Genomic DNA, 13,664 nt, shown 5'->3' on the forward strand with positions numbered 1-13,664 from the left:
TGTGCAGTTCAACATCTGTTTCTGTGCTGCTCTACCTCACACATCAAATACACACTTTCTTTGATGCCGGTCTGTGGGCAGCAGTGGTCTGTCAGTGGGCAGACTGCTGGGAATACTCGTAGTGCCCGGGGATCTTGTTGCCCTCTAGTTGCACCACCACCCTAGCAGCTGTTTTGGCACCAGAGCCCTTCAGTCCAGAGTTTGTATCGTGGGGCAATAAAAAAGTCACATTGTTCCTGCATAGCACTGTCTACACAGGTTGTCCCCTGTCCTAACCAGTATGCTATTTACATCTCGCAGATACAAGCACAGCTAAGCTCCTCTGATATTATCATGGGCTGAGAGTGTAGCCAGTTCTGCTGTAAGAAGATAGTTTTGGAATTGTTTTGCTGTAGTTTTAGGGAAAAGGAGTAGGGATCCGCTTCAGTCTGTTGCCCCCCTGTTTCTGTCACAACCAAAATTTGGGACACTTCTGATCACATTTTGATGTAATTTATGGGATTTCTGCATAAAGTAAACGAAGCATCTGAATTTTCCACATCTGATTCAACAATTTTGATGACAGATTTAGGGCGGAAAGTTACCCTCGAATGTTGTTGTCCTGTGTTGCTCTGGATACAGTCTGATGTTTTGTCTGCAATTTAATGTATATTCTGTATCTGAAGTTTGAATCATTGATGTTTAGGGTCAGCACCAAGAGGTGAGTCATCTGTTCTTTGCTACAACATACTTTCTGTTTGCCCATATTTCACCTAGTAATAGGGCTTTTGGGGCCCAAGGGCAGGTTCCCAATTTGCCCAGTTGGTAATCCAGTTAGGGTTAGGGTGAGGTCAGTTTAGACACTTGCAGGACTCAAACTGAGCAAACAGAATAAATCAGTGGTATTTTAGTGGGAAAGCGATACCCTTAACAGACATCAACTTGAATGTCAGTAACCTGAAACTATAACCACAATAAATAATTGTGGACCTTTGTCAGTGTGTGTGGTGGGTGGGTAACAGGTCTGAATGGGGCGAGGTCTAAATTATGCCAACCATGCCAGGCTGCCAAGCTGTGCGACTGGCAGGGAGTGGGGGAGTTCAGAGTGGAGGAGTCAGATTTCATGCCTGTTCTCCTGTCATGGCTTCCTCTGGGATCTCAGCCAGGTAAACTGTCAAAGCCAACTTCCTCCCTCAGAAGTGTCTGGCTTTAGAGGGCCTTAAACCCACCCAACAACCCTCCTGTCTCTTTCCTGCTGAACCCCGCCATCTCCTCCTGTTTTTACAGAGGACTAATCCACCCTCACAGCCCTGTCATGTTCCATCCAAGTCTGTGCAGGAGGAAGGTTCACAGTATGCTTGCCCCAAGATAGAAGTGAGGTCATAAGCATAAAAATATTTAGAGAAATACAAACATGGAACTGATTTTCAGTGTGGGTTTAAGTGAAATCTATTAGTATCCCATGGGGTTCGTGAAGGAAAATGTTGACAACTTGGGTTTCATTGCCAGTTTTGGTCATCAACGTCTTCCAAATTACTTTGACTAACCTGGCAGATTGTCTGACTGCTCGTGTCTTGCATGCTATATAAATTATTTTTTTAGAAATGCTGCCACATTCCCAGATCTCACCAAATCATTTTGTGAATCCAGTGTTAGTGTTTACTTACAGGGATGATGGATGAAATTGTGAAAAAATTACCCAAGCTGTATAAAATCAGAATGTTCAGAACTACAAAAACACTAGAACTAAATAGAACAGAACAATAGAACAATGATATTCTCAGACTTAAGCATGACTCTTCTTGTAGATCAATACACTGAGCCCTTCCCCATAGCTTGAAGTCCTTTGGCATTGTGACGCTGTGGCACAAAGCAGCAAAATCCTGTGAGTCGAGGCCTCTTTTCTGAGGCGGAAATGCGATTGACAGGAGTGGGAGGAGGGGTATGTCTCACAATCCTTTCTCTCTCTTCTCTTTCTCTTTACTCTCATCCAAGAAGAACTGCCAATCACCCTCTCCCTGACAACAATGTGCGGGAATCAAGTCAGACTTTCGGCCTGAATTCAAGACTTCCATCACATCCCTGCCATGTTCCTCTCCTCTTTACTTTGACCTGATGAACTGCTAATTTAAACTCACGTGGCTTGTTCAAACACATATGACCTTGGGCTTGTTTTGCTGGTGGGATCTGTCATTTGGCTCTCTCTACGGGTGTTCTAAATTAAAAATGCAAACATTGTTTATGAAAGTCCTGGATGAAGCGGATAAACTCCTGCTCATGCATGTTCACACCCATAAATCACTGTGTAATGTATACACGCTGTATCCTTTGTCCTGAAACACAACAATGGCCTGATCTCATTGTAGAACATAGAAACACAGACAATCCTCACGCTGTTTATGTGGCGATGAGGTACACTTCCTCTGACAGTTACTAAACAGATCTTACAAATCTTATTTAAAGCTGCAAACAGGGCTTAAGAAAAACTACCATTTCAGAGAGAGACAGTTTTTTTTTTTCAACCATGCCCCAAAAGTACTAGCACTACTGAGTTCATTACAGAGAGTAACCAACGTGTTCTTATTCCCAAGTAATCAAAATGGTGCCTTTAGCGGCATTGAACTCAGGCAATGTCGTGGTAAGTGCGAGAATGTCCGCATGTGGAGGTGGTGGGGTGGATGGATTGGTCTAACAAACACAGGACTTTAACCCATGAATCTGCTGTTAATGTCCCTTGTGAAACCTAAAGTGAACAACTTATTTTAGGAATGCACATAAGTTAATTTACGTAATGTACTCAATGGAGATATGTTATTTAGGACTTGTTAAGACCACAGGTATGCAGGTCATTATAACAAACAAACTTGACCAATCATGTTCTGGCTGCCAATGAAAACAAAGGCTCTGTGGAATATTCTTATCCTTAGGGAAGAATCTTTATTCTTGGCAGCGTGGCTGGTCGGCATGTGATACTAAGTGAGAGGTGACACATACAGGACATAGTTTTACTCATCCAGTCAACCAGACCACAGTGTTCTATGCTGTATAGAGCAGGGGCCTGACTGGTGTATGGGACATTTTTAGGAAATGTCATATAAAAGTCAAATTAGTAATATGTAATATGTAAAAACTAGATCACTCAACCTACTTATACAAAATTATGTATTAGTATATGAATGCAGAGTGTGCATATTCAGTTTTTGGTTTCCAGTTACTCACTGTGGTAAGAATGTAGTGTGCACAGAGGGAAAATGGAGAGTGATAAGAAATAGCCGAAAGACGACTAGAATCAGATACTCATTTCAGCCTAACAGTGGGTTAGACAAATGGCTCATTTGTGTTCACTTACTTGCTTGAGTACTTTGTGTGTGCTTGGAGGAATAAAAGTATATCCACCAGATCAAGGCTGAGTCATCTCTGGCCAATGCTGGAATAATTATATTGTTTTATTTTCTTTAATCTGACCTTACTTGATATGCTAATATACTGTCCCAACCATTCACTGGTTTAATTTTCACATTGCAGACACAAATTAAACTTCAATATTTAAAGATGAAGACCACTAAAGCTCTGAAGGAAACTAGGATATGTGGAATAACCATCATAAGTGAACAAATATAGAAGCGCTTTAGGGGAAGAGCAGTAGTGATGATTGCGAGATGAGCACTGTCATCTTATAGTGAAGAGTGTGTTGGATGTGTGATGTTCAGAGTGGAATACGATGTGTCCACTCTCTCTCAGAGGGCTCCAATTGTCTGCATGAAGCAGCTCTTATAGGCTTTGCTCCATTGTCTCAAAACCCCATCTTGGTCCGACCCTAATAGGGCCATGTGGTGATTGCGAATACACAACATACCCAGACTGTTGATATGAGGCCCACTCAGCCGTAAGCAATGTGTCTGGTGATTCATCTCCATCCACTTAAAGCAACACGTATGTTAAACATATTTTTAGGCCTATTGCTTTGTTTCATGGTCATGATAAACATTTGAAAGACAACAGACTTGGTGGCACCTTTGAGGTCTGCAGTGTCTCCCATTCTGCTGCTCAACTTTTAGCAACTTACAAAGTTAATTTTTCACAGGCTGCTCAGAAAAATGTCAAGCTCAGAATAATACAGTGTCCTTCAAGTGTCACACAGACATCCATGACACATGAACAACTCCAGTTACAACAGCTATGTTTCTGACAACTACACAGATCATATATTACTCTTAACTTTAACAGAAACATTTAAGATCACCTTATGTATAGATTGAGACAATTTAATTGGGTCATTAAAATGCAACAGCTTTATCTTACAGGGAGCATAAACATGCTCAGTATGCCATCTGACCATTGACATCATAAGATGTGTAATGTTGGTAAAAATCAATCTAAGTTAATAACTACACATAAGCCATGTTTCCAGACTTTGAATCATCTAGTCTCTTTATCGTATGAGCTATTTAATCTATTTCTGTGATTAAACAACATGCACTCCAGGCCGCAGTGTCTCCATCAGAGGTCTGCCCGCTCGGTCACCTGGCACTGTAAAAAATCAAAAGCATGGCAGCCATGTGAACATGGCGTGCGGTCTGAGCTGACTGGCAGGCACCAGGTGGGCACTGGGAGGGCGCACTATAGCCATCTGTACATGAGCCCCACAATTCACTTCAGCACAAGGGCCAGGGGGAGGTCTGCTGATCTGACAACAGCTACAAGTCAGACAGACATTTGCTATTGTATGCGGTCATTATACAGTATTTATGGTTAAAACAATACATGGATCCAATAATGGACTGAAGTGGAGGGATATACTAAACACAATGAACACAAAACATTGTAACTTTGGAAGATGTCCACTTTATTAAAAATGGTGTGCATGTGCCTGTTGCAGTTGCTCCTGTTGTCTTCTTCTTATTATTATTTTGTATTTCTTTAATGTCTTGGGAGCACTTTGAGCAACTGTAACGCAACAAGTTCCTCCCTGGGATCAGTAAATTATTTCTGATTCTGATTTACTACTGCTAACTCCGACTGCTAAGGACTCATATTAACTGAATGTATTTGGACGGAGAATGAGGACTGTGAGTTTTGTCCCCCATCACTTACACTGCAACTGCACTAAGAGGGGATTTCTTATCGGCCAGAAGGAACAGGAGAGTTGATTATGGCAAGCAAAACCTGTTTAAAGGTCATATGGACACCTGATTTAACTTTAAACTTAATATTTGTTTCCTGTTAAAACATCAGAGGAACTGAAAAAAGGAGAGTGTTTTGAGGTGGTTGTCAGTTTTGGCTGACAGGTAACAAGACAAAAACCCTGTTCTCAGACTCCCGTTCGACCAGTTGTAGAAGACAGAAAGTCAAAAGAAGCTGTAAAACTGCCAGACCAGCTGGCGGCTCGAAGTTGAAAGACTCCCACACCTGCAGCGGCTGGAGAATCTCCTCTGAAGCTGCAAGGAAACCACCTTAACAGCCGTTCACAGCCAGTCCCACAGACACTTACCGCCATTTTAAAACACTAACATCCTATTGACAAGACCAATTAACACTAATGTGTGGTGACGGGCAACTCCCCCTGTTCTCACAGTGCTGTCACTGGCAGACACACACACACAGTACACACACACACACACACACACACACACACACACACACACACACACACACACACACACACACACAAGAAACAGTTGGTTGTGTCCAACCATTTATGTAACTTCCCCAAACCAACAATCAGATATTCACACTCACTTTACACCGTGATTGGTCAGCTGTGTGGAGGTAAAAAAGGAGCCATGGTTTAACTTCTCTTTCTAGCTCCCTATTTTCATGTGTTGCACAACTATATCTGTCACATTTCACATGAACAACCAAGTTCAACACTATGAATGACTTCCATGACAGTCTGTCACAAATGTGTGCCGTTATCCCTACATGATACTGCGTTGTTGAATTGTGTATGCACAGTATTTTTAACACTCACACCACCAACTCTGCAATCATACAGCTGTCTTCAGAGACAGGAAAACTCTCAAACATGGGAATCTTTCCCACCTCTACCATCCATCCCATACAACCTGAACACAGCGAGTCAACACATAAAAACACAGACACACACCTTGTCGACCTAGTGACTTAATGACTACCACCTTAGGGCTGCAGCAGACAAACAGGTGGCTTTAGACACTGAAAGAGTCTCTCAGCCAGTCTCACCAACTCAGTTGCTTTAGCTTTAGGATGCAAATCTGAAACAGTTATTGAGTATTTTGGTTATATAAATCTCCTGGAATTCTTCTCCAAAATATTTTTAATTATGTCTGACAAAGGCAATGGATCGAAACTAAAAAGATTTCAGAGTTCAGAGGTAAAGTATTGTTGGTGCACTGCTGAGCTGCAGTCCTACAGTCTGTGCTCTATGTCCGGTTCTCAGAGAGCAGAACACAATGATGTGGCTGGTTATACAGGAAAGCCTCAGTGATGCCACCCCATCACACCAGCTTGCATTATGACCTGATATGACACAAAATGGCCCTGGCTGCCAGCTGAGCTGCAAATACACCTCAGCTTGTCATCATGTCTGCGTGAGCTGAGGGGCACAAGGGCAGAGTGAGGCCACCAGCTGGCATGTTCACTACCAAATGCAACAGATAGTTGTACATCAGTAAAACAGACCAGATCGCTTTCATTGGATTGTACAAGTGAAAAATAGGCCCCGATCCAGCCAGATTAGCACAGAGAGATCACTATATGACACAAGTGGCCAAAGAGAAAGAAATCCCTTTGTTAACTATGTAGCATTAGAAAATTACATTTTTGGGCAAAAAAGACCTAACACTGAACAATTTGGGGTTAAAAAGACACAAGTCAAAAAATGCAAAAACATTGTTCATTAGATATATTTATGAAGTTTTAATATTAAATATTAAATAAAAAAAACAAAGTCAGGACAACATGTAGTAGTCATTTTTGTTTTGGCTCTCCTGTGAAGTTAACAACAACAAGTCAAAACACAACAGACCAACACACTGATGATGGTAATGGATGGTGAAGATCTCTCTTGACCTTTAGAAGTACTTTAACTGAGCTCCACATCCACTGCAGCTCCATCTATTGACCCTTTGGGCTCAATAGAAGCTTATTCTAATTAAATTACTCCCAGTGTTTCTGATCCGTTTGAAGAACACTTTGGCCCCTGGTAATCTGCTCACCCAACAAAAAAATGGGCACCAAACTGTTGATGAATAAGGCCCCAAGGAAGCCAGAATGTCACCTAGAGAGTCATCCCCACAGAGCAAATGCAGGCGCTGACAGAGAGATGTCTATATATTGAATACCCACTGTCAAAGCAGCATTGTAGTGATCACCTCTAGGAATGTCCTGTAGTAGTGACATGGTTCAAACAGTTTAAATGGCCAAATGAAGCTCCTCGCCTCTTTTCAGTGTGCAGTGTCCTTTGTGTGAAGTTGAATCAATCAGTAATATAAGAGAAAGTGAGAAACATGTGAATGGGTGAATGGATGGAGGCTGAGTGACTTACCTGGTGGACACAGACAGTTGTGGGGAGCTTCCCTCACCTCCCGTGTCTTTGGTAGTCGTGCTGCAAGCTTCTGCATGAGAGAAGGAACAAAAGAATGTTAGAACGCACTGAAAATATCATGTTGCACCTGATGAAATGACCATGAAATTGCTGCTTGACATTGTTTCAGTCTCAGAGTTTTGGTCCCCCTTTAAAACCAGCACCAGAAGCATGTAGAAGTGTACAAACAGCTAACAAACATAGTTTAAACTGAGTTGCATACATTCAAATTGCAACTTACAGTCCTTTTCTCAAGGTATCCAAGTGTGACAGTTGACCTCATTAGATCAACAAAAGCCTGCGTGTGATTTGACCCTGAATAGAATAAAAAACCATCTGAGTACATTCTCCACAGCATAGCAGTCAGTCCCGCTGGTGATGCTTACTAGCAGAGGAATGCCAGCACTGGCTGTTTCGAGGCCAGCAACAGGTGCTGAAGGGGATGTCGTTCTGAGCACTGCTGCTGTATTCTGAGTACTGCCTGTTACCTCAGCGTGCACATTATTCTGCTTTGTCAGAGGACGGCCATGGCTCAAACTAGGGATTTTTTTGGTTCTTTTTTTGGAAAAGGACAAATTTGTACAAAGTGTTGTCTGAAAATGCCTAAACCCAGCCAAATAGGTTTGAGCAAGTACTCGGCTGAAACGAGTATCTGGTACAAATAATGTAAATATGTAAAAGTATCAAACGAGTAAAATGTGTCTTTTTACTTTTATTTAAAAAGTTCTTGTACTTTTGTGATCAAAAACATTGTTTTGAAGCTCATTGCTGATGGCGTTCTGTAAATAGTTCCAATAAATATAGCAATTCCTGATCAACCGATATAAATTTCAGGCCTAAATAAATAATTTCTAGTTCCAGTCCCACCTACTTACAGTTTAAGCACCACCTAAATCTGAGTTAAGCCCCACCCATTTTAAGTATGGATAATTTAGCTGATTGAACAGATACAGATTCAGATAATGGTGAACTTGCTCATCACGACTTTCAAATTAAAACTTGCATTATTAACATTGTGGAACACTCACAGTTTAGGTTAAGGGCTAACAACAATTTAGGATTAGGAAAAGATTGTAATTTATGTAAGATACCTGACATAATTATTTCTTACTTAAAATAAATTATTTACTTCTCATTTATGTTTCACATGGCACATGAGAAGCAATCTCCTGGGTTACAGTCCTGTATTAATTTGAGCCAAATTGTTTGGGGAAAAGAATTGAATTATATGTTGTCTTGTGGACAAACCTACAGCATCATACTTTGCAGTGGAGGGCGACTGACCACACGGCAGTATTTGACGACTTGGGAGTGAGACTGGGTTGAAATACATTTCTCTCTTGAAAGTGTTCTTGGTGTTGCATGATGAGTTCAGACCCTGCTTACTTTCATACCTCCTGAAACCTGGACAGTTACTATAAAAAAAGTCAGATGATCTGTTTCCAAGTGTTACAAAAATTGTTGGATGGAACCTGCACCCAATTTCGCATTTCTGTATGATCCAGAAAGCATTTTGGTTGAAGTGTATGGAGGCCTTAACAAGCATAAAAACTGAAGAGAAACCAAACCTGTAAAAAAAACTGTGAGGAGAACTAAAAATAAATATACGTATGTACTACAGGCCTTTCGTGAATATTTTATTCCTCAACTATGGGGTCAGCTATATAGCACACTCTTAAAAAATAAGGATTCCAAAGTTCAAGTGCTCTCATCATTCAAAAGTCTCATGCGGAATCAATTGCAGGACTGCACACTCAGACACAATTTTCCCATAGCCCACTTTATATTATTCATGAATACTTCCAGGAATTTATTTGGTTGATACTGGCAGACCCCAGTCACAACTGGAGAAGTCTTTAGTAAAAATAATCCAGGGAGCCATGCAGCCGAAGCTCTCTGCAGTCCACCCTTAGGCAACATCATTGTACTATACATTCAACATCGAGATAATGCAGAGTAGAGATTCAGTACTGTAGCAGTCAGTCCTAACAAAAAGGGCTGCACCTATAACCACATCAAAGCTGACAATAGAGCCTGCCAGAGGGAGAGAAATGTAATGACTATACTTCAAAGACTGTCATTAGCCTTTAACTCATGTCCTCACATTATGTCCTACAGTCTAATGGTCTCAGTTTTTCCTCGGTAGGAAACAATAATTTTATAAAGTAGCACAAATCTGCCACTGGAAGGAAGGAATGCTTCAGTATGATCAGCTGATACTGAGTATGTTGTAAGTTTAACAAAATGAAAAATAACAGCATACAGACTGGAATACATCATTAACGCTGTGAACCCTGGATGTTTTTTGTTACTTTTCACTTCTTTTATTGGCATTTGGCATAGTCACTTTGTGACTTAGACTCAGGACTTTTGAACAACTAATTTCATTTTAGAAGGCTTCTTTTATTTCATAATGGCATTTACCCCAATAACACATTCGTATTAATAATGTCACTTTTCACAATGTCACTTTTTATAATGTCATTTTTCATAATGTTGCTCTTTGTTTTATAATGTCACTTCCATGGCAGCACTGTAGTCGCCACTCTTTCACCTTCTAGCCATGAAAGATGATCTCATAATAATGAATTGAGATTAAATAATTTCTTCAGTTATTTCACAAACTGTTGGCTCATTTATATATTTAACGCAATATATTCATAAAATATATAAATTGTCCACACTGTCAGGAATATAATGCTGGTGGAAAAACACCAAATCTGCATACTTTATTTTAATTTAATTGTTTTTCCTAAAAATGCAGACAAACATATTGACTCTAGAACATTAGAATTAGCTTTTAAAAACCCTGCATGTAGAATTTCAGAAGTCAGCTCAAGTCAGAGCAAATGAGTAGCATCTTTTTTCTATAACTTCCAATTGAATTTGTGGATTAGTATCATCTGAGATACCACTATTACAGGAAAAAGTGAGTCGCTGTTTCCACGTTGGTGTGTATGACTTATGTGTGGATGTGACTAATTAAGTTATGGGAAAACTGCATAGGTCAGATCAGGTTTGATTCTATAGGTCCACTCATAGAGGCTTAACTCGACCAATGATATTGCTGCTGCCAGTAGCTGAACTAACTCCACTCTGCATCCTAATAGGGATGTTCTGTGTTTTCTAGCAAGGTCACACCATGATATCCTATAGTTATGATGCATATGCAGAGCAGCTGGGGGACTCGCTCTGTTTGAGTGAGAGTGTGTGTGTGTGAGATGGTAACCCGATGCTGGAGTTTTTGATGTGGTTTTAACATTCTATTTTAAAAGGATGACAAACCCTTTCACTATCCTGTACTCTGATTAACATTAAGACCTGGCACTGCCGCTACATACACTTCCTGTTATGGTCTTCTCAGTCCCGGCCTTCACTTCCTAGCTTCATAGTGATATTTCATAGCTGAAGTGAAACCAAAAAACTTCTGGTTCTGTTCTAGAAGTAGAGCAACAAGTTGCTGACATTTGCTGAAATGCAAATTATTAAAAATGAAGGCCCAAACATTATGTTGTATGGTTCAGTCCACAGAGGTTATGTTAGCCAATAACACTGTATATTATCTCCGCTAGGTGTAAGCATTTAGGCATGTGTGTCTGTGTGTGGATCTGTCTGCAGCTAATCTAACATACTACTGCACCAATCAGCCTTTTTTGTATGAATATGTATATATACAATTCCCTCAAGGGGTTCACAAAATTTTTAAAAAATTTTTTTTAAATAATTTTTTTTTTTTATCCCCCTTTTTCTTCTTACTCATCCAAACAAACCAGAAAAGGCAAGTCATCACCAACTGCTTGGCCCAAAACCAAGGCTAACCTTTGTAGGCAACGGTGGAAAAAGTATACACTATACTGATTTAACTTCTTTACTCAAGTAAAAGGGAAAAAGTACAGGCTCTGAAATGTACTCAAAGTAAAAGTACTCTCTTGGTTCCTCTGAAGGACAAATAAACCAGCTGTTTCTGTTCAAAGCCAACTAACGAGTCTCCCTCTCTGGTCTTTTTTTGTCTTGTTCAGAAGTCAGTTTTGAAAACATAAGAGGTACAGATATTTGAGTGTTGGAATGTAGGAAGGAAAAGTAAGAACTTAAGTAAAGTATATATACCTGAAAAACTACTTAAGTACAGTAACAAAGTATTTGTACTTCCCATCTGTGGTTGTAGGCCACATTTTGGCTCAAAAACTGATCCTAACCTAAACCTAACCCTAATCCAAAATTTGGTCGGTGCATCTGCAGATTAATTCCATACCTGTTATGATCCACTAATGTTAGACACAATACCAGATTAATGAATGCCTGTTTCGTTTTTTTATCTTTGTCGCCATCTTGACTATAGCGGAGCCTTCTGCCTTGTGTTTGGTGCACCTGCTGTATCAGATGACTTTATAAAGCAGTCAGATTCTGGTTTGTTAAACATTTGAACCTGTAATTGTGTATCCCTTGTCTCTAACAGACCTTCCCATATACCACCCTGTCCTTCAATCTTTCTCTTTCTACACTGCACTTCCTACATCCTTGCAGTTACCTTGCTTGATTTTGCAGCTGTTATGGTAGAATTTGCTTTAGAGAAGCAAGCGGAACACTAGCTACCCTGGATGTGATGTCAGGACTTCAGCCGTCTATCCAACAGAGAGGCTACTGCGGGCTTTCCCGGCCTCTTGTAGCTGCAGCCCTTTTTGACTGCAGCTAATTTATCTAGCAGGCACACTATGAGCTCACAGGTATCATCAATCACAGTCCTATTTAATACTGTGTCATGAAATGTCTTATCGATTCCTATATTCCTGATGTTTTCATTAAGAAAAGACTTATATTTACTTGTTGTAAATCCTTAACTTTGCCGTGTATCTTTATAACATCTACGACTGTCAGCATGCCTGTTTAGTCTCAGGCTCAACTGTGAGGTATCATTCAGGTTAGTTACTCTCAGTGTGTGTTTATGTGTGTGTGCAGCCATCACTAACTGTGCTCTGACAAAGTGCAGAGGTGACTCGGGCACTTCTGCTTGAGTGTGCTGTTTGCATTAGGCTGTCTGATTAGCACATGGGTCATTTATGCTCCCACACACACACACACACACACACACACACACACACACACACAGAGTTCACAGATGTAGACGTATATATGTATGTGTTTGTGTTTGTGTTGTGTGAATGTATGCGTGGACCTCACAGTGTATTGGGTGACAGCTCTGTGGGGAGCAGAGTGAGGAAAGCGGGGCAGGGGGAGACTATATTTTTCACTTTTCTACACCTCACAACGTGGCCTCTAGCTCCCATCATGCCTCTGCATTCACTATATGCACCAGGCTTATAGCAAGTCTGCAGAGAGCACTTTGTGGCTAATTGTAAATGTTAAAGGGGCCGTGTTTGGGGCAAGATAACGCCAGAGGGAGGGGAAGGTCAGGGGGGCTAGGCTGCTTTCAGGGGGTTGTTAAGTGTATGTATGGCAGTTATTTTGGGGAGTACAATTCAAGGACCTCACAAAGCTTATTCTTGACTTGGACACCTGTTGAGAATTTGCAGTTATAAGGAGCTTTTATTTCTTCTCAAAGTATAAATATATAATATGTTTTGCTTATGCAGGGCAGGGGCGCTGTATAGGGGGGTAAACTTAGGACAATTCCAAGAGCCCATGACTGACAGGGGCCCCAAAAAATAGGTAAAAACTAATATAAAATTATTAAACCATCATCATTCAGTATATATATTTCAAATATAATAATAAAACTATTGATCTCTTTGTTTTTACTTGTTTTTGGCAGTAAAAGTTAAATATTCCCATTGACCAAAAAGTAAACATCCATATTGACCGACCACCCCCCTGTATCTGCATCAAATGGTTTGGTCCTGCTTTAGCACTTATCAGTGACAGTGTTTGCAGTCAGTAGATGAACCAGAACTACAGTGATCACAATGTTAACTAGTAAATCAAAATCTGGTTTTCAAAAAAGGAAAGAGAGAAAAGAGAGAGAGGAAAGACAAAGGAAAGGATGTCAATCTGTAACCCAGTGTTTCACCAAGAAAGGAGCCTATAGTCTGTGAGTGGTATTAACCTGTTGGCTTAATGTCCATAGTGAAATAAGATAGCCAGCTACAGACTAGTGTCAGCCTAC

General features: G+C 40.5%; 1 protein-coding gene and 1 long non-coding RNA gene across 2 annotated transcripts in view; one reads left to right on the top strand and one right to left on the bottom strand.

The window, feature by feature from the left end:
• LOC127377137 (uncharacterized) overlaps positions 1–13,664 on the top strand; it is a 417,826-nt gene that overhangs the window by 220,057 nt on the left and 184,105 nt on the right. The gene's annotated exons all lie outside the window — the stretch shown is intronic.
• The window catches only part of col13a1 (collagen, type XIII, alpha 1), a 131,346-nt gene that overhangs the window by 112,950 nt on the left and 4,732 nt on the right, over positions 1–13,664 (bottom strand). Inside the window, exon 2 of the mRNA XM_051423355.1 lies at positions 7,505–7,574. Within this exon, the coding sequence (XP_051279315.1) occupies positions 7,505–7,574 (70 nt within the window). The remainder of the gene's footprint in view (positions 1–7,504; positions 7,575–13,664) is intronic.

Source organism: Dicentrarchus labrax, unplaced genomic scaffold, assembly GCF_905237075.1.
Source record: "Dicentrarchus labrax unplaced genomic scaffold, dlabrax2021, whole genome shotgun sequence".
NCBI lineage: Eukaryota > Metazoa > Chordata > Actinopteri > Moronidae > Dicentrarchus > Dicentrarchus labrax.